Source organism: Scleropages formosus, chromosome 13 (genome assembly GCF_900964775.1).
Source record: "Scleropages formosus chromosome 13, fSclFor1.1, whole genome shotgun sequence".
NCBI classification, from domain to species: Eukaryota; Metazoa; Chordata; class Actinopteri; order Osteoglossiformes; family Osteoglossidae; genus Scleropages; species Scleropages formosus.
Window position 1 is genome coordinate 23,329,639 of NC_041818.1, and position 25,423 is coordinate 23,355,061.

Below are 25,423 nucleotides of genomic sequence, written 5' to 3' on the forward strand. Positions count from 1 at the left end.
GCGTCAGTTTAGGGTAAGAACCTTGATCAAGGGTACTATGGCAGGAGCGTGGATTTGAACCTGGGTCCCTTCAACGCAAGGCAGCACGTGTAACCACTACGCCCCCTGCTGGCTCCTTTAAAGGGGAATGGAAGGTCTCACTTACGAGGAGATCCCATCATCACCACCCGCATCTCCACGTGTCTCCACCGCTATGCAGGTATTACTACCAGCGAGGGATCCTGGCCAAGGTGGAGGGCCAGCGACTGGTGTACCAGTTCAAGGAGATGCCCTCGGACCTCGTGGTGATCGACGACGAGGACGGTCAAGGACAGGACGTGTCCCCTCCCGCTAGAGGCGTGTCGCGTGGGGGGTCCCGGGCCGGACAGACCAAGGGCTCCGTGGTGATGAAGGCCGTGAAGCGAGAGCCCGGCTCCGCGGTGGTGTACCAAGGGGCGGCCAGCAAGCCGCCCGGCCAGCTGCTCCAGACGGTGCACGTTCTGCAGCCGGGACAGGGAGCGGAGAGCGCAGCGCCCCCCGCAGCAGCACATGCCGTGAGGTAAGAGCGTTCTGCATCTACAGAAATCCAAACGTTTGTGTATCGAGTAATATAATGTATACTGACTGGTGCTGAGAAGTTCTGAGGGACCTTGGGGGAGAAGATGGGGTGGGGACAGGTGGGGTCAGAGTGGAGGCCCCTGAAGGTTTGTTCACTAGGTGGGTTTCCTAAGTAAAGCTGGTAGTGTAATGGTTAGAGCTGCAGCCTAAAGGTCACAGGTTCAAATCCTCTCTTCAGCTGTAGTACCCTTGAGCAAGGTACTTACCCTAAATTGCTCCAGTAAAACTACCCAGTTATACAACTGGGTGAATAAGTGTAAGTTGCTTTGGAGAAAAACATCAGCTAGATGAATAAAAGTAATGAATTTACTCACACTTGGCCATGTCACTGTGCAAATTAATAGAGTCCTTTAAAAGGAGAATCCAAATAACAGGGATAGTTGTGCAGTGATGATCAAAAGTTTGAGTACATGTGGGCAACACCTATAGGGGGCAAGCAGAGCAACCTGCAGGTCTCCTACCTCTCTGGCCACTGCTGCCAAAGAGTGTGGAACACATGGGTTCATTCAGTCATCATAACTACCAACCAAATTCCTTGAGGGGATGGGGTTGGAAAAAAAAAAGTCAGCAAATGTTCTCACGCTTCACTGGTGCTGTATGTCAGTGTTCACACACATCGCTTGACTGGCAGATGTAATTGTCAGAAATTATAAGCTAGAAAATCTGTAAAATGCGAGAGACCTCTATTTTAAAAGAGAATTTTACCAAAGAACAACAAAAAAGCCAGCAATCACTCAGTCCAGCAAACCTATTTCGTGTGTGTGTGTGTGTGTGTGTGTTATCAACAGCACTGAGTGAGACATTAATACCTAAAGGTTCTTTACGCAGCTATGCCCTTTTCGTAAAGTTGCCCCCATTTTCCAGTTGTTGCCAATGAAACAATAAGTTGTTTATCCATAAACTCTCTTAAGGAGTTATGAATACGCACATCTGCACACACCGAATGCCATAACTGAGACGGGGCTCAGCTCGCAGGTACAACACGATCTTTTGGTCCACTGGGGTTTTTGTCCCTTTATTATTCGGGTAGTTTCTGCACACCAGAGGGCGAACGCGTCTCGTCCCTTTCAGTTTGGCTCGTGCGCGAATCGCAGTTTTCATGGTTCCTCTGCCTCTAACTAAACTGGCACGGAGACGCCCCGTCTGGCGCGCGTGCTGTTTAGTGTCACGCCGCGCTGTGTTCCTGCCATTGTCTGGGTTCGCAGCGCCGTGCGCCTCATCTGGGATCGCGGCCAAGGCGCTTGGCACGGGTCATCTGCAAATGGGATTTCGTGGGGCACCATCATCAGCTGTGTTTCCCGAGCTGCGGTTCACGTCTCTTCCCCCTCGACAGAGCTGCGAACGGGTCCGGCGCCGTTCCCGTAGTCCTGACGCCGGCGGTGCAGAGCGGGGGCGCCGCCGTCACCCTGCAGACCGTGCCGCTGAGTACGGTGCTGTCCAACGGGGACTCCGGCCACAGCTCGCCGCAGAGGGTCATCCTGCACACGGTGCCGTCCTCCGCGGCGGGGGGCAAGGACGTGCTCGCCTTCCAGGCGTGCGGACCGGACGGCCTGCAGCCGCAGCAGCTCCTGGTCACTGGGCTCGACCCCTCCGGAGGGGGGGTCATCAGCACCGCGGCCCAGTGCAACGGCCTCGCGCGTCTCGTCCTCAGCTCCGGCCAGTCCGTGGTGGCCCAGCAGCCGGGGACGGTCATCGCCACGGTGCTGAAACCCAGCGAGCTCCAGCTGCAGCTCAAGGAGGAGGCGCTGGACCCCCAGTACCTGCAGTCCTTGGTGAACAGTGACCCCGGGGCCCAGATCAGCTTCAGGGAGGCCGAGCGGGGCCACAGGACGGTCATCATCGGCGGCGGCGGCGGCCGGGATGGCATCGTCAACGGACATTCGGAGGAGCAGGGCAGCCTGTCGTCCAGCAGCCCCGGCGAGGGCCTGACGCCCGTCGACGAGCTCGAGGAAATGGAGGAGCTGGAGGGAGCCGAGATGCTGGACGTCTCGCAGGTCCACCTCATTCCCGTTCATGTGAAGGCGGAGCCTGTGGAGACATAGAGAAGCCATACGTACTCTCGGGAGCAGAGGAGACGTTTAAAGAACCTAATACCCATTGTAAAAGGCTTTTTTTGTTCTGTAATCAGGTCGGTTTCCTGAATGGCAAGGAGCCCAAAATTTGTCCTTAAGAACTGTGGGTCGGAGAGTGGCCCTGGGACTGCTGTTCATAGTAATGTGCCTAAATTCAAACAGTAAGGGATTATTTTTTTTATTGCAAAGCATGATGGGAAAACACCCATAAAGCACTCCCTAGGCTGCGCCTGTCCTGAGAACAGCCACTGTGGACCCCAGGAGCAGGGGACATGTAAGACGTACCAGCTGGACTTCGTACCGCTACCCGTTCGTGTCAACAGGTGAGGGGCGGAGCCCGAAGAGCATCGGAGGGACACGGTGTACGTAGTGACTGAACGTCAAGTGCAGGAAAACCAAAAAATCTCAGACAGAAGGGCAATAAAATTTGGGGGGAGAAGGAAAAGCTCCCATGATATCTCCTCTGGCAGGTTAGATCAGGAAATGGCATTATGCAACCAGAACTCGAAAAAGGACTCGAGCCACAGTGTGACATGCAGAGACGACTGCAGCGTGTTTTTTTTTTTTTTTTTTTTCTCCTTCTTCTCTTCGCTCCCCCGTTCTTCCCTTTCCTTGGGAAGGCTGCTGCGTTAAAAGTTCAGGGAAAAAAAAAAGCTCTACGGAAGCATCCCTCCCTTACAACCCAAATCTTCCCAGGAAACGACAGCATCGCTCCTCCACACCTTCCCCTCAACTACTTGTAGCCTCAAAGCGTTTGGTTGCCATGGAAACGGGCATTCTCTGCACTCCGAGGCGGTCCAGCCACAGCCGTGTTTTGTACGTAGACGTTAATGTCAGGAGACGAGGATTTTGATGAAAAGAGATATTTTTCTTCTTTTATGACTAAAGCCTTAAAATGTTTATATGGAAAGAAATAAAAGTATAAATCCAAGCTATGCTATAGAGAGAAAAGTTTAGGCCACAGATGTATTTATTTATTTTTTTGTGAAAGCTAAAACCTTGTAAAAATAAGTTTCAGGCACATTTTTTTTTTTTTTTTGTTTTTTTTTTTTTTGTTTTTAAAAATCACAATTTGCCAATGCAAATATGAGGGGGACATATTAAAAATGTATTAGGGATAAATTAGAAGATATTAGTGTGTTGTTAAAGTATAAATTCTAAGCATTCCATGTAATCAGTGGCATTCTTATTTTCTTACTTTTTCGGCATAAATGGGAGAACGGCTTTTTTTTCCCCCCCTCCGACAGCATGGATCACTTTCTCTATGCAACCTTTCTGCTCTGTGTCGCGTTCTTTGTAAATATGCAATGAGACGTGTTCATATTTTAATTGTATTTTTTTAATGGTCTTTAATGTATGCCAAGGGTCTGCCTTTCAAGCTGACAGTCGCACCACCCCGGTACACCAGCCTCCCCGGAATGAGAGACCATTTTTACCCATGTTTGTTATTCGGTTGAACCCCACATGGTCAGAACGACTGTTTCAGCAATTCCGTTACTATTGTATGTGACCAGCAGGTGGCGCAGTGGTTAGAGCAATTGTCTTGCAATCCAAAGGTCCCTTTTGAATCTCACTTCTGCTGTAGTACCTGTACTTACCCTGAATCGATCCAGTAAAGTACTCTGCTGTGCAAATGGTAAACGACTAAAGTTTCTAAATGTAAGTCACCTTGGACAAAAAAGGTGTCGGATAAATAAAGGTTAATACAAAGTAGCTTGTTTGGGGAACATCTATACTCTGAAGCTGTTTTGCTTTGAATGGAGGTGACTTGGGGTGTGTGTGGGGTGTGGGGGATGGGGGCGGGGGGTGCACGGTGCGGTGTTTATCCAGTGTGTCAGCTGTTAAGATGAGACTGCTAAGGCAGGGAGTTTTAATCGTGTGGATCTCCAGCAGGCCCTTGTGTGCCAGTGAACCTGTATTGATCCCGGACTCAATTTGTACTAAATTGGTTGCCGGGTCTCGAGCAGTCGTTGGAAACGGCCTCGCCGGTGACCTGGCTCTTATTGCCGCCGGCACCTCGCGAGGATGGGGCGGGTGGCGGGGGCCATCGGAGCACGGGCCGACAGCGGCAGGAAAGCCCGATTTTTGCGTCCGTCTTGTTGGAGGGTTCGAATGAGAGAGCGAGGAGGGGTGGGGTGTTGTGCTCCCTGACTCACTGTTGCGCTGCACGCCGACAGAGCAGCGATCGCGGCCCTGAGGATAGCACCCCCCCCCAGGTATCATGGAATGTCCGTGACAATTGCATCAGGACCAGAAAGGGGGGTGGGGGGGAGGTCAGGGCATCAGCTGCCCTGTCCAGCCCATTTGTTCGTATATGTTCTCCCCATGGCACCAGCTTTTCTATCATTTAAAAAAAAAAAAAAAAAAAAAAATCAAATGCAATAAACATCTTCCAATGAAAGCAAAAGGAATGAAACCCCTGGTTTTTATTCACAGCTTCTCGGAATGTGTTAATGAGAGGCCACGGGATGGACACGGGGACACACACACACACATGTACAGACATGCATACGTAAGAGCCAAACATTCAAAGAAGTTGAAAAATGGGAATTACTTTTAATTATCGCACATTTCAAAATTGTTGAACAATTGGTTTAATTGTTAAAACTTTTTCCTCACCGATGCAACTGCAAGTGAAGGGAAGCCAAATGATGGCAAATGAAATCTGGAAGCAGGAAATAAATGAAATATGGAATTCATGAATGGGTCGCCTGCCTCTTTCTGCTCCGATCTTCAGCGCCATCCTTCACTCGTGATGAGGGGAGGAGGACTGGCTTCATTCCGCTACGGCAGGCGAACCAGCTGGGGACGCGTTCCCGGTCGGCCGCAGCGCGCAGCTTTCACTAGTCTCACCTAGCGGGTGCTGGCAGTTAGCGCTGCGGTGATTTAGCGCCTCCTTATGGCACGGGCTGGGGTGGCGCATGGGAGGACCGGAGTGGGAGGAGCCCATCTGAGACACACTCTTATACCGCAGTGTAAATAAACTGAATAATAAAATGAAGGTGGTGCGCTCTCCCCTCGGTCCCAGCATCCTCGGCGCACGGCGCCGTGTGAAAAGAGTCCGGTTGGCAGGCGGGCTTTTCCAGGCCATCTGTTCCTTTATGTGTATAGCGAGAGATGCGGTGCGGAACGGCGGAAGGGACCTGCGCGCAGGAAGCACGGCGCGGAAAGAAGTAGCGAAATGCTGCGCGGCAATTACAGTTCCATCATTCATAAAGAGAAAGTGGCATCTTCGGCGGTGGGGGGGCTTCCCAGTATAAATGAAGGGTCTTGCTGCTTTTGGAAGGTCAGGTTTCTGATGCTGGACCTGAGGAATCCGGCACAAGTGAGGGGTTTTGGATGGGTGTGGGGGGGGGACGGGATGACTGAGGAGGTGGCTGGAGAAATGAGAAGGGACAGCGTGTGCGGACCGCAGACGGCTCCTCTGTGTGTGCGTTTGCGTGTCCGTCTTCAGCAGCTGCACATGAATACATTAGTGCGCGACTTGGCTCACGCCTGGGACCCGCTCGGCTGTCAGCGGCTCTCGGCGCACGTGGGTCGGGGCCCGAGCCTGGGGCCAGAGTCTATTCGGGGAGCCGTCTGGCAGCTGGGCCTCGACTGCTCCGCTCGACCACCCCCCCCCACCCCCCCGCACCGGCGCAGCTGTGGACCACACAACACAGCGCCCCCACGGGCAAAGTAACTGCCAACTGTTCCGGTGCCACGAGAACACGGGGGACCTGCAGCGGAGTAGAGGACGGGCCCTCGGCTTCGCACCCGACTCTCTCCGTTTGAGGTGGCGAACCGGGGCTCGGACCCCCACCCCGGGTGGCATGACCGTGAACCTGAACTCCGAGATGCCCGTCCCGAATTTCCCTTCCATTCCGCAGCTGAGAATTTGGCGGGACCGAGTCGTAAGAGAGAGCGGGAGACCGCGGGGGGGGGAGGGCGCTCCTTCAAGGGTTCCGGTGCGGTCCCGGGATCGACGGCGCGTTTATAAATATATAAACGGGCTCAGTGAGGCAGCTATTTTCTGCAGCCCTGTGGCAAGCGTCGCTCTCGGCGAGGGACGTGTCGTCGGACAGCGCGTGTTTACCGCGGTCACGCCGCTCGCCCCGGGATCCGGTGAGTGATGACGGCTGACACGGTCGCGCCTGCGGCCTCCGCGAGGAGCCGCGTAGAGATCACGACCAGGCGGGACTCTGCAGAGCTCCAGACCCGCATCTCTCCCGTCCTGCTTTGCTGCAGCCCGTCCCCAAAATGTCATTCACATCCATTTGGGCTGTAAACACACGACGCTGCGGAGTCTGAACGGAGAAACACAGATCACCCTGATATTACCGCACCGGTTGTAAATCCAGGTGTGCAAAGCAATGGTTTTACCTAACAAATCAAATGAACTTCAGCTGTTCAGCAGAACCAGCGCATCTTCGTACGTGTATATGGGGGCAGCCGGTAGTGTAATGATTAGAGTTGGTGCTTTTAGACCCAAAGGTCGCAGGTTCAAATCCCACCTCCGCCTGTAGTACCTTTGAACAAGGTGCTTACCTTAAATTGCTCCGTAAAATTACCCAGCTGTGTAGATGGGTATATAATTGTGAGTACCTTAACATTTTAAGTAGCTTTGGAGAAAAGTGTCAGCTAAATGAATTAAGGTAAAAGTAAGGTAAATGCCTGCATCGCAGATGCTGAACACTCTGGACCCTTTTCCAAAAATATTACCTTCGCAGGTTGGTTTATGCACAGATTTTCCCGGTCGACGGAAACCACCAGGAAGCTGGGAACTGGTAAAAGAAAATGAAATGAGTCAATGGATTGACTGATTTGGACCGTCACTGCTGAGGCGGGACAGAAGAACCCGCAGACTCACCTGCCCATCAGCGTCGGGCCGGAGGAGCCAGGAGGAGCCCGGAGAAGCCCTTCTCCACGCGTCTGTCGCCCAGCGGTAGCTCTCAGGGGCAGCCACAAGATGGCAGTAGCTTTACACCTCGGCGCTCTGTCCGCAGCAGGGGGCTGCAATGGGTGCAGCCCTCCGTCTGGGTGCTGCGGCACCATCGGGAAAAGCAGGGCCATGCAAAAATAAATAAAGCGTGGAATGCGCATGAAAACGAATCGTGGCGAACGATATGAAATGGCCCACGTTTTAACAGGACGCTGAATTTCGGGAAGGCCCGGCGGGGGCCGGTGACCTAGCGGCGCCCGAGCCGCCGTCCCTCCCGGCCGACCAAGGGCTCTCGGCGTTACCGCGACGACCGGCAGGAACGACGGGCCGCGCCGCGCGTTGGACCCCTTCCCGCGTTGGCCATGCTAAGCAGCCCTGATTATTGCAATAATTCAACGTGCGCTGAAATGAACATATGAAAAGGAGTCTGCGCGCAGATCTTTTAAGTGACCTGCTTTCCGCACAATAGAAAAATGAAACGGGGGTTTGGGACTCGGCTTTATCTGGGGCAACAGGTGGCCTGCTGGACTTGGGAGAATAAAGGTTTGCTTAAAAATAGCAGCGAGAGCGACGGCACTCGCCGATACACATTGGCGGAGACATTCCTGTCATTAACCCAATATTCCAGCATGTTGGCACCAAAAAAAAAAAAAAGCAGCAGAAAAGTTTCGCACAAAATCAGTGCGAATAATGGCGGGAAATAAGTAGAAAAAAATGTGTCTTGACTTGGGCTCGCGTGTTTGCTGGGTGTTTAGTCATGCTTTAATCATAAATGGAAATGCGCCCATGCAATTGCGGCTCTTTATGTCTCGAGGCGGCGAGCTCCAGTATGATTAGCTTCCAAATTAAAGTGCTGATTGGCCAAATTTAGCAATGCATCCGGGAATTGAAGAGTCGCCGCCTCTGGAAGCTGCCTAATTTCTGCTGATCGGTCAAAGCGGATGATCCTTGAGCAGCAGAATCCCGTTAAGTCTTAATTATCAGCCACGCGCTGGGATATATACATTTTTATTATTACACCCTGTATATTACTACGTTTGGTTATAGCTTTAACCGCACTGTATTTTAGTCTCTTAAGTGTACTTGAAGGACGTTCAGGGGCTTTCGTTACATTTGTAAATAAACTATTGATTGGTTGATTGATTGATTGATTGATTGATTGATTGAGTTTCTGTATCTGATTCTCAATTGTCTTTAGTGTGCGTGTGTGATGGCCCTGCTGTGGACTTTGGTGTACCCTACCTTGTGCCGTATCTTTATGGGATAGGCTCTGGACCACTGTGACCCTGCACTGGAATAGCAGTTATTGATAATGTAGGCATAGGTGGGTACTTGTGTGAAGAAGGCCAATATCTGTGTTAGGACTCTTAATGGATGTTTATGCGCCGGTAACAAAACGTAGCAAAATCTTTCAAAGTTCTTACGTCGATTTTTGCGCTGATTATGATTAGTTAAAGTTCACTGCCATGAGTTCTTCTAGAGCGTCGGTTTTAGTCTGGTACTTTACAGCCACTGGAAGATTCCAGAAGGCACCAGAACATTCTATGAAAGTTGCAAAACATTTTGGAAAGCATCAGATCCTAAAAGGCGCTCGAATGTTCGGCGCTTGGAACCCGGTGCCAAAATTTGTCAAACTTTGTTAATTTCTCCATAAATGATCCATGCTGACAGGGGGACCTCACCTCTAACCTGCTTTACCCCCCGCTGCATTCACGCAAATTTGGAGGAACCTCAGGGGCTCCCGGTGATGCTGGAGACACAGCTCAGGGGCTCTAATAGATACAAGTGACTGAAAAATGGGTTCCGCCCCGCTGATGACCAGTTTGCGAAAGCGACCTGATGCCGACGTGACAAACGGGTCGACCGATAACACCCGACCCGCACGGCCCCGCCGCCTCCACGTGAGCAAATTTCAGCCTCACTCTTTCCAGCAAATAGGGCTGAGAGCCGCAGTGACAGGAGACTGGGGGAAATGGGCGATAAAATATATATCAGAACACAGCAACATGTTTAAAAACTAATTTCTTTGGAAGCATTTCTGCTGTCGAGGTTCCTGTTGGATCTTGCTGCCGAATTCTCTCGAGCCGCTGCTGTAGGCAAACGGTTATATTGATTATAAATAAATGAACAAATAAAAATGAAGGCGCCCTAAGACTACGGCTTTAATGTTTTAGCTGCACCTATTGATGTATCGGTCCTCTCCGGCGTGCTTCGAAAAGTTAGTGGCGATTTGGTGCAAACCTACAACATTTAGCAATATAACGGTCCTAACAACTGCTGCTCATACTGTGTGTGTGTGTGTGTGTGTGTGTGTGTGTGTGTGTGGGCGGGGGGTTCTCACCCACACCGTTCAACTCAGGGTTTAAGATGAGCTGTTGGAAACTTTTCTCCTTCACACATTATGCCGAACGGTAACATCCCCGTTGGAGTTACATCCTGTACAATTACAATGCCTGTTTAATGATTACAACTACAATTACAGAGAATTTGAGACGACAATTAAATGCAATTACAATTACAAAACCTGTTTATTAATTACAATTAAAGTTACAATATCTGTTTTAGCACAAATGCACGTTGGCTGAAGCCGCAGTGAGATCGCGGCAAGCCGGAGCATAACCTGGCAACACACAGGGCGTAACGGGGAGGGGACGCACCCAGGACGGGACGCCAGTCCATCACAAGGCATTCTAAGTAGGAGTCGAACCCCAGACCCACCAGAGAGTAAGATCTGGCCAAACCCACTGTGCCACCACATCCCCCTCTCTTTTAACAATTAGACTATATTGAGCTCTTATCGCTTTGTCCCCCATTCCCACGGCGTATCGGACAGGTGAGTCTTACTCCACTCGACACGCGGGCCTAGAACATGATGCTCTTTGTCTTTGTGATCCTCGTGGCTCTCTTACGGACCAATTGCGGTCGTCGACCGTGTCTTGGCTTTGAAAGCGGCTCGTCTGGAAGCGTTCGCGACGCCTTCGTTTTGAAAGTAAATCGCATTTCAGCCTTTCCGTTTGGCCACAAAGTTGTGATACGTTGTAAAAGAGGGTTTGCGCTGGGTGGCTGGGCGCCGGCCACGGATACGCCAAGGATCAAACGGTGAACTTCTCTTAAATGTCACTGTTTGGATGCGGTTTGAAAACGGGTCAATCGGCTGAGACGTGGAGGCGGTTCCTCCGCTCCTTTTTTTGAACAACACAAGCTCTTTTTTTTTTTTTCTTCAAAAATCACACTCCTGTACTGAAATAATGGAATTCGAAGAATTCCCCGAAAGAATCTACAAAAATATTCAAACTGTCTGCTGTTCAGACGGAACCTTCTAGAGGTTAGGACCTCAAAACATGAAGCCTGGTTTGTTTTTTCATTTTTTTCTCCATTACCACAGGTATTCCTGACACTCCAGCACATCAGAGGCTGAACACTGGGAGATAAACAGGAATTTTAAACAGTGTAAAATCATGTAACCACTCCCTTTCTAAATCATATACGTATATCGGGAGGAATGAATTCTATTTGTATTGTCCAGCAGGTGGCGTAGCGGTTAGACTCGTCACCTTGCAGGGTGGCGGTCCCTGGTTTGAAACCTGTCCCTGCTGTAGTGCACTTGATCAAGGTACATACACTGAGCTGATACAGTAAAAATTACCCTGCTGTATAAAAAGGCAAATCACCGGTAGTAGTTCAGTGCACAAACCTCACGTTGTAACTCTCTTTGTAAAACGGTCAAAACTTCATGGAGAAACAATAATAATCCAAAACCACAAACCAGCCTGGATAACATGTAACTATCTTTCTATGAGGTACAAGAGAAGCTTCCAGCAGCCTCAGCCGGAGGCATTTCACGGTAAGAGTAATGCACCTAGTTCTTCAAACGGCCCTCACCACCATTATACTGGATTATCCAGGCTTTTAGAATTTTTTTTCAATAGCTCAGCAATATTAACTGGGTGTATTTTCACAAAATTTTTGGACCAACGTGTCAATTTGCTTCTTTGATTTCCCAGCATGACAGCATTTGACTCATTTTATCCTTTGTTCACATCATTGTGCTGCCTTTTGTTAGTTAGCTGGATGAGCGGATTGGAGGCACTTATTCTAATCAGGGTTTAAATAGACCAGGAACGCAGCCAAACAGGAGACATATTTCTTTTTGCTGTACCGCTAGTGGCACTGGAAGAGTTACACAAGACGGAGCGCTAATGGCACCGAGTAGAGTTTCGGCAGGAGAATACGGCACTTAATTTTTTCCTCACTATCATCAATTATCACCTTCTGGACTCCTTGCTGCTAATTCCGTTCTTTTTTTTTTAAAAACCCCCCTATCAGGTCCTGTCCCCAGCAAATGTTTAGCATCAGATATCCCACTACGTGCTTTTGACAGTAGGGGAGGGTCAACGAAAAGCTGTTGATACTTACAAAATCCCAAGGTCAGTTATTTTTTTCACATTTTTTTTTTTTTTAATGGAGGCACAAACACCTTCAGCGTCGTTGTTTTGCTCCCCTTACTCAGAACGACAATTCTGTCACGATGCAGAGGTACAATCACATTGCGGAATATTCTAGAAGCCAGGGCTCTCATCCGGCCTTCCCGGTACTCGAGCTGTTTGTGCCTGACAAGTGATCTCTGTGATATTTAACGTGGTGATGGGCAGCTCAGGTCAATGACCAGCTGGCAAGCAGAGCTGAAAGGGCAGCAGACCAGCCGCGTGAAGTAATCCATGTCGTGTGTTAAACCACCTATGAAAGGTTCACGTGTACTCCGATTTAAAGGTCTTTTTTAAAATGTTGTCTCGTGGATTTGCCAATGTTTCCTACAATTAGCGAAAACACTTGATGAAAGAATGTGATGGGGGTTGGGTGCAAGTGAATTGGAGAACTGTGTGATGTGTTTCCCATATGAACACACCTGGCAGGTATGCCGACATCACGGAGGAGATCATACTAGCATCTGCTGGATGTTCGGTATAAACATGTTCCATCCAGATGTTATCGATTCGACGTTCACCCTCCCTCCGACTATTTAATCTTTTGTGCCGTAGTGAACATATGGATTAACGTAGAGCGTCATCCACCAATGAGCACATTTGCCTTTCTGTCGTTAATGACACTCCCTGTTCATTATATATCCAGCCTGCGCCTCTATGGTTGGATATCATTTGGAATTTTTGGCAAATTTCAGCTGTTTCTAGTACCTTCACATTGTCCTGGCATGTAAAATTGCAGTCATTAATATTTCAATTGTGTTTTGTAATATTACGGAGCTAGATGGTTTGACGGGTCTGGGGTTCGAGTCCCTCTTTGGGATGCTTTGCAATGGACTGGCGTCCCATCCAGGGTGTTTCCCCTCTCCCTTCGGCCTTGCGCAATCGAGCTCGGGACAAGCGGTTGTTGAAATTGGTTGGTTGGTTGGTTGGTTGGTAGATGGTTTAAGCACTTTAACTACATTATACACTCTCATCAAGGTATTAGAGCAGAAATTTTATTCTTATTAATATGTATTTCTTCTTGCTTTTTTAGTCTTGTTCTTTATTTGCAGATGCCTTTGTCCAGACAAGACATATAAAGCGATTTATATTTGTACAGCTGGGTAATTTTTACTGTATCTATTGAAAGTGAGCACCATGATATTCCAAAGGTTTTAGGGATTTGAACCCAGGACCTCCTATTGGAAGGCAACAGCTACACTGCTCATTGCCCAACTTTTTCGAGACTTTCAGCTCTACACTGTTGGCGTTTTACACTATTAATAGACGAAATTGTTCATTGTTTCCATCTTCACAGTGACATTAAAGAGATCGTTTAGTGTGGTTAAAAACTATGGGATGCTGTAGCGATACCACACTGAGAAAAGACCAAAGCTGAGTTTTAGAACAAAGCCGGGGATTACCATTTTGTCTTAGCTCATGCTTTTATGCAGAGTGAATTACCATTTTACCACTTCATACAGTATTTCACAGAAACAATTCAGATTAAGTACTTAAGGGTTTAACAGCAGGGCTCCTGCAGGGATTGAATTGGCAGCGTTCGTGTTATATGTCAGAACTTCAATCACCTTCTCAGCTTGTGATGGATCCACTCTTTTCAAAAGCCACCATTTCTGGCGCCAGTCCTGGGACCCCCTATGTATGGCTTTTTGAGTGAAATGATCTATTACTGCTACCAAATGTCCTGGAGTGTTCATTATTTTTTTTCTTTTTTTTTTACAATTGAGGGTAAGTGCCTTAATCAAGGGTAATACATTAGGAGCTGGGATCTGAACCTAGGTCCTTTGGGTACAAAGTGACGGTTCTGACCACTGTACCACCTGCTGTTCCCAGTTTGGTGTAAGTCATCTTGATTGAGCTTTTTAGCCTATAGCACACATAATTTAAATTGCAGCAAACTGCATACATTAACTGAGCTCCCATAGTAGTTTAACAATACCAGTACTTTTTTACTCACAAAAATGCATTTCAGTTAATCTGTAATTAAAATGAATAAGCATTTCATCTTTCTGTTTGATGAAATAATTTAGGTTAGTCAGTACAAATTTTTCTGAGATTTTTTTGTTATTAAAAGGGTCGCAATTAATCACACGTGGACCAGCAGCATTTTGCTGGTATCGTCACGGAAACGAGCGCCCCTCATATAAATGTATAACAACTGAAGAGACAGACAGAATAGACATCCTGATCACGTCCTCAAATAACATGATCGGTTTGACTCGTCTGATTAATTTGGTGCACGGCTCAGTGAAGGTTAAGCACAAAAGCAGTTGGACTGAAAACCGGTTCACCGGAATAGGACTGAAAATCACCACTGTGGCTACAAGGCAAGTCACGGGGTCTCCTCCTTAACCCATTTACATTCCTGAGGGGATGAAACTCAACAAAGAAGTTTGGATCTTATTCAGGAATTTGCATTAATGTCAAAAGTGACCTGCAGATCTGGCAGAAATGATGACCGCAGCATCCCGCTGGGTCTCGATAATGTCGCCGCATCCTTGTGGCATGGGACACGATACCCTTGGAATCAGATTTTATTTATTATTTATTTTTAAATAGACCCTTCAAGATGGTTTTCCATAAATATCAAGCTTTTTAGCAAAGTCAAATAACTTCTTATTATCGTTTATGGGGTCCTTTCGGTTCTCCGTCCACCAAAACAACTGTGAGTGCAGTTTTTCAAAAGACTGTCTTTTTCTTCTTGAGACAGCACAGATACCTGAAGGCATTTGAATTCCTCCGAGTAAATTGAATGCTTCCACGGAAGTTACATTTTCGATATGAAATTGATAGAAACGATAATGTTACATGATCAGCCGTCCGATTATTGCCCAATTTGATACCATTAAGACCACTGGATGAAAAGAAAGAATATCTGCATAGAAAATACCAAATGGCTTTGAAGTTACTGAAATGTTGGCTTTAAATTGCACATTTTAACAGAACTGAAAGACAAAATCTTGAATGAATGATGAAACTATCTGGTGAAATTTCCTTCACCGATTAAACTGGCCGGGCAAAATTCAACTTTGTGAAAATCAATAAAAAGAAAGGGGTTGTCCTTGTGTCAACGATCTATTTTGAAACTCTGCGGGGAAAAAAAATTCGGAACAAGAAGATGGTTCGTTTTGGCTGATCTGTGTCTTGTGTGTTTGTGTTTGCTGCTGTGTTTCACAATGAACCCCAGACTTCGCAGGCAAACAACAGCACTGACAGACACATTTTGGGGAATAAAAAATAAATATGTTACACAACCAAACAGGGTGCTGATAAGTTGCATATTTGTGACAAGAGAAGATTAGGAATGCATACGAGAAGTGTTATCAACTTATCAAAAGTTTTTATAACCATTTTCAACTTTATCCAGCATGGAAAGATGAAAGCTTAACAACGTATAAAAAATCCTACATGAAAAACTAAGGACTAATGGTGCAAAAAATTACCTAATGTATACTTAGCTGTATAAAATCTAAAAATAAGCTACACAGAAATCTGATTAGGAAAAGTAAATGACGATTTCAATGTATACAATACATTTTTTATGACAGTTTTTTAAAATGCTGTATATCCCATAAAGGTTTTCGGAGCTCTGGGCCCATCTGAGCAGCAGCCAGGGGACCTTGGAGAAACACGCAAAAGCACCGTGAGCCCCAGCTGCTGGCGAAGCACTTCCAGTGCTGTGAGAGCACCGTGATGGAGCCGGGGAGAGGGGAGCGGTCATCTCACACCCTGCCCAGCATGCGCGCGATCCACCAGTTGCAGGGCATGACGATCTGGCAGATGACGCGGCCTCCCTGGTAGTAGTACGGGTACGGCCAGTAGCCGCCCAGGGGCTCGTGGTAGCGCTGGCAGTAGCGGTAGCCGCGGCGACAGTGCTGGCAGCAGTATCCCCTGTCGTCCAGCCGGTTGTCGAGCTCGATCCCGACCTCGCGCTGCAAGGCAGGTAGCGGTTACGTGAGCGCGCCGTGCCACAAATGTCATTTTGCAGCATTCGCTCAAAGACATGGGATAGATGGGAGATTGAAGAACCAACGGGGAGCTGCAGTCACTATGGAAGCAATTCAAGCGGTTAAAAAAAAAAAGAATAAAAAATCATTGTTGCAGGATCAAACGTCGTGGGGAGAAAAATGAGAAGGAAGCCGCGTTGTATACGAACGCCAACATTCTAGCATGACACAGCTTTTAAAGATCACAAGCACTGATTTGCGCCAAAGGGGGCTACAAACTCGACGTAATACCGCTGAACCTTTAATCGGGCTCCTGCTAGACATCTCTCTTTCCTGCTCGCTCCTTCCCCTCTGAGTCACCTTAGAGCCATCTCCCACCCCCCGAAGGTGCGGCTAGCCGCGTTCGGAAGCAGACCCGCGCGCTGTCAGTAAAATGGAATTAGCGGGACTTTCTTGGGATCTAGCTAGAAGGATGTGTTGCGGCCTTGGGAAGGGGACGAAACAACGACTCCTTCGTCCTCCGCCTCTCGCTCCCCTTCACGTGGGAAAGCGTAAGTGCTAAGCACAAGTGCTCTGAGAGCTCCGAGTTCATTTAAATCCTACTTGTTTTACGCTCTCTGAGCAAGGCGCTAATTGGACCAACGCCGAGAAACCACTGCAGCGACTTTTGTTTTTCAGGGGCTTCCTGTCAGAATTGGTACGAAACTTAATTTGTTATCTGACAAGTTGTTTCAGGGTCGCAATCAGCATCTGTTTCGGCGTTTCCAGATTCTCTCAATCCCCCCTTTGAACGCACCGGAGGACACGTACGACGAAAGGACTTCCACATGACTTTCGCGTCACGTCTCCGCCATCAGTACTGTACCAGGTGATGGTAAACTGTCAAGAATGACCTATTCTTTACATGGCAAGATTCACATACAGTCGTAAATAAGAGCAGTAGTTGCATGAAGAGTTTGATTTATTGCTGTGACTTTTGCTGGTTGCCAATTACTGATTTATGTTAGTCAAGTTTGGGGTCATCAGCCCACTGGCGACAATTTACTTCGGAAACGAAACAAAGGCTGTCAACACACGGGCAATAATCTTATCGGAATTACACGGAAAAGTGACAAGCGCTAAATCGAAAGCCTCACTTTGGAAACCGGCGAGCGTTAATCAATTCAGATAAACTACAATTAGGAAAACAAACTGACACAAGGCGGCATTGTTCTTCAGAAGCAAATCAATCAAAGCTATTCTTTTAAAACGCGGTTCTCGTGTTAATTACGCCACATTTTAATTCCTGTTCGCGGGGGAGTTTTGTCAGCGATTGGAACAGAGCGCTGTGAGAAACCTGTCCAATAACTGACAATCCGGCAGCATTAATTAGTGACGGAAGCCATTACCCTGTCACCGTATGTGTGTTTTGGTCACGAGATAAAGGCACGATCGCCTCCCTGAAGTGTAAAATGAAGGGTTTTATATGGATGGATCCATCAAGCAAGACTGTCAGAACGACTCGGTGGAAATCAACAAGATGCACTTGCTGTGTACCTGACAACAAGTTTTGTGTATATTTTATGGTTATAATCCAGAAAAGGAACAAAATACGGAGCAAATGGTGTGATTTACACCTCGATCAAGTGGTGTTACCCTTCTAATCTCCCAGCTGTTGGATATGGGGACTGGCTGCAGGCATCCTTTTGTTGGACTAAAACACAAGAGAAGGGAAATAGGGTCAAGGGGTCTTCTCGATGTGTTTGCACCACATTCTATCTTCTGTCCCCAATCCCTACTTGAGCCTGATGAGTTAGAGATGGGATCCGTTGGCACAAGCTCAAGGGTCACACCAAGACCTATGAACAGCTGCCAAAAACTCTTGTCCGGGCTGAATTTACAAAGTCGAGAGAGTGTAGAGACTGTCGACTAGAAAGCACGTCCACAGAAATGGGACCATGTACTCCACACTGATGGTAATTTGGTTTGAAAGGTGTCTGGGAATTGCTCTAGTCCTTGGAATTGTGGCTCCAGAGGAAAGGCTGACATCTCGCCCACCGTAACCTCCATCTCAAATGGAACCTTAATGATTATTTATGAGAGGTGTGCAGTGTGAGAGGTAGTAACACATCCCTGTGGCTGGTGGAGCAATGGCCATGTGCATGGTGAGTTAACCCTCTCAATAATGGCCTTAGATACGAGTCCTCCCATCGGCATTGACCTCGGCTTCCTTCCAGTAACAAGCAGCCCCCTTCCCCTTTTAGAGATGCCCAAACCCTTGTTACCAGTCAGCAGAAAACTTGTTGAAAGTAGCCACAGTGTATGTTTGGTTTCAGGTAACACTTTTCCTTAATAATGTAAAACTCCTCAGCATGCTGTTGAAGGACTAAGCCCAATAGTGACAGTTTAGAAACTCGATTTTTGACCAAGAAGGTAAAAGTTCAAATCTTAGTGCGGGATCTTTCTCATCACAACGTGCGGCAAAATTACTTCAGGGACATCTCCAGCTGTTGAAACTGGTAAAATTCACAACTGCATGTTAAGTAAGACTCTTTGGATTAGAGCATATAAGATGCAAGCAAAAAATAAATTACTCAAGCTTTGCAGGAGACTTTCCAAATTTAAACTACTTTTGTAATCTTCTGTATTTTTGCCACCATTTTTCTTTCGGGTGGTTGCTGTCTGGCAGTGTACATGGTGTCCAATTGAGAGAACCATGTCCAGCCTTCAGAGAGTCTGATTTTAAACAGTAGGATTCTGTCAGTGGTGGTAATGCTAGAGGAAATAAAGCCGACCACAGACCTTCAACCCAACTCTTTATTTATAATTTGTAATGCAAAATTAGGACAGTAAGAGGGTTTATTAAGCAAACTGTGCAGTCATTGAAAGTTCGCTGCCTTTTTTTTTGTGCATAATTACATTGCTTTATTTATCTGTCACTTTTCTCCAAGGCAGCTCACAATGTTAAATATGTGTACTAAGCTGATTATAGCGATTTACCTACTTATGCAGCAATGCATTATTACTATGTCAATTTAAGGTAAGTACCTTGATCAAAAGGTGCTGCTGCATAAAGGGGTAATTCAAACCGAAATCCTTTGATTGTAAGACGCACCCCCTGTTGCCCCCACATGAATATAGGAATGCCTTAGTGAAACTGAAGTCTGTTCTTACCTTGTGTACCTTGTGTATTCTTACCTTGTATACTCTGTGACTCTTCATTGAGACTGGGTAACTTTGGTTCATCTATGGACCTACTAATTCCAACCACTTATGGAGTTCAGTTTGAATAGTGAGTTCACATTTTCAAAAGGAATGTATGTGGCCTTTGACTGCCTCCTGTATTTATATTCTGCCTTTGTAATTAAGGTATTATTAATAAAATAATTAATTCACTAATGAGTGACTATCCACCCCACCCCTAATCCCCCCCTAGGGGGTTTCTTGGTTAAGGCCAGCTGCTTCTGACCTAGAAACACATGAAAAGATGCAACCAGCAAACTTAAATGAGACTTAAGGGAAAATATGCAGCCTTTGAAGGCTAAATATTGCTCTGCATTAACCAAAAGACATTAAGGGTGGCTGACTGAACTTGTCTTTCTTAAACAGATATTTGGAGCAATTCTGAAACCCTGTGGTCACTAAAGCTTGACTTAGCTTGTGAAAGCAGGAACCTGTTAAGTGATGATTTCTACACCGAGAAATCCTGAGAGAGGGGGAGGCTTGGCACCTGTTCCTCTCGGCGCTGGAACTTACATAATCGTTGACAGCCTGATGGTCCAGAACGTCTCTCGCTTCACGGTGACCTCTGACTTCTGCACTTTGTGACTCTTCTGCCCCCTCAACGTCGTTGAATTTCTCCTCTGCTGGGGATGGAGGTGTGACGCAACAGAGGAATGGACTCAGTAGAAGAAAATGCTATTCTGCTAGTCTTCAGTTCGGTGTCAGTTTAACCTAAATAATTTCAAAAAATACCGTTTTTGACTACAGTTGAACAAGTTAAAGCGGAGATGGAGGAAACAAGCCTTGGGTGAGCACTGCCCAGGGCTGAAAATATGAATGCCTATGCATTTTTCATCAGCATCCCCAGATATGTGGGAAGCTGGAAGTTTTTTTTTGAATATCTGATGTTAACAAACTCTACCCACTTGCATCTTGAACAGAGTGGTGGGAACCTTCTGCACTTTTTGGCCAGCATTGTGCCCTTGAGTAAACTACAGTTAATCGAGTAAGTGCTAAGTGTTTTCTTAGTCTACTATATGTGTGCATCAGGTTGTGTTGTCTTGGTTCTGTCATTTTTCCAATCCAGCCACTAAGAGAAAGGTGGATCAAATGGGCATAAAGGCAGCAGCAGACTGCATGCAAGATTCGTACCGGTTGCAGACAAAGGGTGGATCCAATGAATGGGCAGCTGCCTGCAGATCTCCCAGATTTTCGAGTCTATGAGGAAGGCGCGGTCGACAACGGGCTCTTCGGCAGGAATCCACACCTTCAAGTCCTCCATGTGCACATCCACGCCCTCATCCACCTTGTCAAAGACGGAGCAGCTTCTTCAGCACCCAACACCAACCTTCTCTCCCAACTCATGTTGGCTCAATTTATTTGGGTAGCTTCGTTCTTGGGTTAAACGCTCCCAGAAAATGGGAAAAATATTACTTTAAAATGACTTCAGTGCAAACGTGGAGGAGGGTTGATATATTATTTAAAATTTCTCTGACAGTTACAATAAACCACAAGACCGTGCCCCCCTCCCCTGATATCTCCTGCTGCAGCCTGAAGAAAGCACTATTAATACACTTAATTTGTTGATACTGTAGTTCATGAGCTGTAAAGTAAACTATTATTGCTTAATGATAGGGAATGCGTATCACATCTATCTAATAGAGATATATGAAAGGCCTTTGGTAATGTATTCCCCAGCAGTGCAGATATTTGTTTTGTTCATGTATATGTAAATACATATGCAAACAAACACGGCTCACATTCCCTTGTTAATTAGCGGAGAGAGCAGAAAAACAGTGCACTTGAAAAATGTTTTTACAAGGTGATTTTCTCTCAGTCTTAAGGGCTTAATTGCACGTTTTTTTTTGTACAGTTGATGCAGTTTCCTGGGGCTACACAATGAACTTGCTCCATATATTTTAGGTCACATGTAGTATTTTTTCCCTATTCCCCATACTTGTTTGTTGCAAAGTTTATTCCCTGTGCTGCATCTTGTTTGCTGCGATATGGACGCCTGAGGAAGGACCCCCCACGCACGATGAAATATTTTACCACATTGCTGTGCAACAAAATAACTCCCCTAACCCCTCAAATTTTCTTTTACCCCCTGCATTGGGGGGATAAAATAATGACCCCCCCATGACGGGCAGCTCCAAAGCCACCTGTGTCCACACCCTGCCAGAGCGATTAAAACCGGGAGCAGGGAGCCATTCCTGCTGCCTAATTGGCTCCTTTTAACTGCCGAGGCTCAGCAAGCCTCCCTCACAAGTAAATAGGGGTTACGACACGGATCTCGGCGCAACGCGACTAACTTCACAACTGAGAAATGATCCAATAACCTGCAGCGCAGGATGCCTAGGGGAAACTCCAAAGGTCATCGTTTGAGTGTAGAATGAGGAAAGAGGAAAAAGGAATAATGTCGGTTCGCACTCTGCTGCAATATGTGATAATTACGACTTCGGCCTGTACCACGAAAAAAATGGAGGGAAACTTTCATTACGAAACAGCAAGAAACACTTCCAAGCTTTGTAAGAACATGAGAACTTTGGGAATGAATCAGCTTTGCACGTACTAATATCGCACGCAGCTGTGAATGTCAAACAAATGTTCTTGCATTTGGATGTTCTTTACTGGCCAAAGTTTAAAGCCCAAAAATGCAAACAAGAAATACATCTAAATGTAGGAGATGAGTTGTATTAGTTCTTTGATTTTGGTGGCAGTAATTATTCCGGTGCGGAACTCCCGCTGGTGTGTGACGGGCTCACACGGCTGAAGGTAACTCTAGCCTTAGGCCAACCGGCATCTCCGAGTCCTCGGTGGATCAATACCTGTTTATTTGCAGGAGAGGCACACAAAGGCTGTCAGAGAGGAAGATGGACGCCTTCACAGAATCGTCTGAAAATTTCTCCAGGGGCGACAGACAAATCAACCTTGGGACAGTTGTCCTGACCAGACTGCAGTTTCGGATGTGATTAATCACATCTCCTCTTGGTAACAGTTTAAAAGTTAGTATCTTTATTTTTTACTGTTAATAACCTCGCTAATAACCTAAGTGAGACCTTGTGCTGAAAAATGTGTATGTGTGACAAATCATAAATGCCTCCCTGAATTTTGAGTGATGGTCTGCTAGGTTATCCCTTGGGTCCCCTGCAGGAGTGTACGCCAGAACTTTTGCTGAAGGATGAAATGCTGTATAAACCAGTAACCATCCCACACCATCACATATGACATGGAGCCATCTGTTTATCTTCTCCTGCTGCAGTCCTGTGGGCCGAGTCCTGTAGTTCAGACTTAAGCCTCAAGGCTCAACTGTTCCTTGAGGAATTTGCGACCATGGGTTGTGAAGGAGCGCAAGACCACTGGCTGTTGAGGGACAACTTCTGAAACTCCTCCCATGGATGAGTGGGACCCTGTGGGTTGTAGGAATGTCTGCTCCCTTTGGGACACGTTCAGTATGTGGAACATTGAATGTAGACAGAGATAACAGGAAAAATAAGAAAATAACAAGAACAGAAGAAAACACTCCAAGATGATGACTGCTGCTGAAGCAAGGGGCCAAGCGGAGCCTTTAACTGGGTTACAAATCTCATGGTGCTCGATGACAATGTGACCTCCTCTCAAGCTCGCCGCCCATTTCCCTTCGCTTGCACACCTTGGCTCTCTTACAGCGATGCTCTGATTTGTTTAACAGCTGGGAATTAAGGCTAAACAGAAAAATCTAATTAGGTTTCACAATGTACAAAAAAAAAGACAAAAATGGCAGGGACATATGGCGCCAGCTAGGCAATTAGTATCTGTAAACATGGATTAGACATTAAAAAGACGCGCAAAGAGGAAACACAACCTGGATTTTGCTGTAGTAGCTTCTGTTGGTGAAGTCAAAAGGGGGTACTGAGGACAGACTTGGCATGAAAACAGACCAGCACTTTGAATAACCAGATAGGAAAAGCACGTCGCGAACCATAAAACTCGGTTTGCGTTTGTTGCCAGATACGTTAAGCTGAAAGAAAAAAAAGAATTTCAACAAACGCAGATGAGAGAATTAATTTTTTCGCTGCACGTCACATTCTGCACATTGCACTGTGACACAGATAAAACTAAGCGATTTTGATGGATAGAATATCACAGCTGCCTTCTCCTCTTATTGGGCACGGACTGATCACACACAGCTATTAGACAAAGAAAAGTGAGATGAATAGTGCCGGTCCTGAGCCAAATGAAATTTATGGAGTAAACATCTCTAAATCCCATTTTAATGGCTTTACCTGTCCAAAGCACCTTTTCTCTTCCCCCTTTTCCTTAAAGCTATTTGGACCGAGCCTTTCGGAGGAGATGATTAAAAATTAATATTAGCTTGAGATTGACAGCACACATCATTAGATGTATACCTTCAGGGGTTTGAGCATGCCTTTGCCATTCTTTTCTCATGCCGCACACTAGAGACCCAACTTCATACTGCTGCAGAAAATGAGAAGAGCTGGGAATATTTGTACATTACCCCAGGTGCATTTCTCCAGGCAGCAGATTCCTCTGGTCATTTTCTTAAAAAAAAAAAAAGAAAAAAAAACATAAAAAGTCTGTCATTCAGTGCTGAAGCCCAGGTTCGTACCGTGGTCTTGGCGCTGTCAGCCTCCAGCTCTGCTACTACTGTGGGCAGGTCCTTGGTCTGAGTCCTGATGTAGCATTTCTGGTGGCTCCCAAATCGGATTCCTGTCAATCCCTTGGAGAGGGAAAAAAAAAGGATATATACACACACACACACATTTTCTGAACCGCTTGTCCCATACGGGGTCGCGGTATATATATATATATATATATACACACACACACACACACACGTATATACATATATATATATATATATATATATATATAAATGAAAGCAAAGGATTTTTGTGTACTTATTTCAAGCAGACTAAAAGGCAAAAAATCCTCAATTCTCAAAGCTCTTCTAAACCAAAAGCCAGAACAGAAAGAAACAGATGAATGATTTATTTCTCTATTTTTTTTAACCTTTTTCAGGGTGTATCAAGTTCTACTTTTAATACCCCTTTTGAACAGGCTAAGTACACATGAAGAACAAAGTCAACTACAGATAGCACCTTGAAAAAGGAGTCCTATTGGAGTTTTTCTAACGCACCAACACTGGACCGTTTTTAGCCACGAAATTTTAAGGCTCTTGTGGCGCGGCTCGTCACTAGGCTCTCGGATGGCCTCAGACGGCCCGCCATTGCTGCTTAGCTATCGGTACAGTGCCCACCAATTCAAAGGTGTATGTGAAAAAAGACAAAAACGACACTTGAATAACATTACTTTAAATTCTAGCCACTGGGACACTTCAGTTTTGTGCGATTTATAAAGAGCCACGCGATGCCATGGGAATGGAGCGGCGCATGAATGCGGATTTCTTGGTAAACCCTGTAACCGCAGCGGACGAATGCACCTATCCATCGGTCTGCCGTCAGAGACCATAGTACCACATGGTTACGCTATCTTTAACCTGGTGTGGACATGCATGTCTCAGTGTCACTCTGTTTTTCCCTGGCAGGGAACCAGTCTTGCCCAGAAGGCCTCATCCACGAGGCGTCTTGACAAAGCTTCTTAAAATGCATCAATAGAACTGCTCCCATGTATCTACAAGACTTGATCAACCGCTACACCCCAACCAGACCGCTACGCTTTTCCACATCTGCCCGCTTGGTGCTCCCACGTACAAAAGGTAAAACACGAAGGTTCTCGGTTCCGGTTCCATTGTGGTGAAATGACCTCCCCTTCTCACTCAGAACTGCTGAATTTTTGTCCACATTTAAAAAAGGGTCTTAAAACGCATCTCTTCCGGACTCACTTTGCCCATCGTCTCTTAAGTTCATGTAAGGTGTAAATGCTCATGAACTCTCACTTTAAGATCACACCCGGAAAAACCTTTACACAGCTACTCCTGTAATGTAACGTAAATGCTTATATATACTGTATTTTAAAAAAAAAATTACTAGGAAGGTGATTTGGAATCGTGAATATTCGGGTGAAGTTTTATGCAGCTACTTGTGTGATGAACATTGGTTCATATGGTGGAAACAAACTAACTTTACTTAAGAATCACATGTCTGTATCTATGTCTCTCTTTCTGCTAATGTAATGAACACATTGTATTTTATGTGAGATGTACGTCGCTTTGGAGAAAAGCATCTGCTAAACGAATAC

General features: G+C 46.4%; 2 protein-coding genes across 10 annotated transcripts in view; one reads left to right on the plus strand and one right to left on the minus strand.

The window, feature by feature from the left end:
- The window catches only part of elf1 (E74-like ETS transcription factor 1), a 39,824-nt gene extending 36,105 nt beyond the window's left edge, over positions 1–3,719 (plus strand). For all 8 annotated transcript variants that reach the window (XM_029257332.1, XM_029257329.1, XM_029257335.1 and 5 more), the window contains 2 exons: positions 200–538; positions 1,931–3,719. In XM_029257332.1, coding sequence (XP_029113165.1) covers positions 200–538; positions 1,931–2,639 — 1,048 coding nt within the window. In that variant the 3' untranslated portion in view covers positions 2,640–3,719. The remainder of the gene's footprint in view (positions 1–199; positions 539–1,930) is intronic.
- Positions 3,720–15,508: 11,789 nt separating this feature from the next.
- tnmd (tenomodulin) overlaps positions 15,509–25,423 on the minus strand; it is a 38,092-nt gene continuing 28,177 nt past the window's right edge. The window contains exons 4-7 of one of the 2 annotated variants that reach the window (XM_018733419.2): positions 23,832–23,942; positions 20,375–20,528; positions 19,757–19,863; positions 15,509–16,006 (exon numbers count right to left, since the gene is read on the minus strand). In XM_018733419.2, coding sequence (XP_018588935.2) covers positions 15,797–16,006; positions 19,757–19,863; positions 20,375–20,528; positions 23,832–23,942 — 582 coding nt within the window. In that variant the 3' untranslated portion in view covers positions 15,509–15,796. Of the gene's footprint in view, positions 16,007–19,756; positions 19,867–20,374; positions 20,529–23,831; positions 23,943–25,423 lie in introns of both variants that reach the window. The other variant, XM_018733418.2, reaches the window with a different exon arrangement.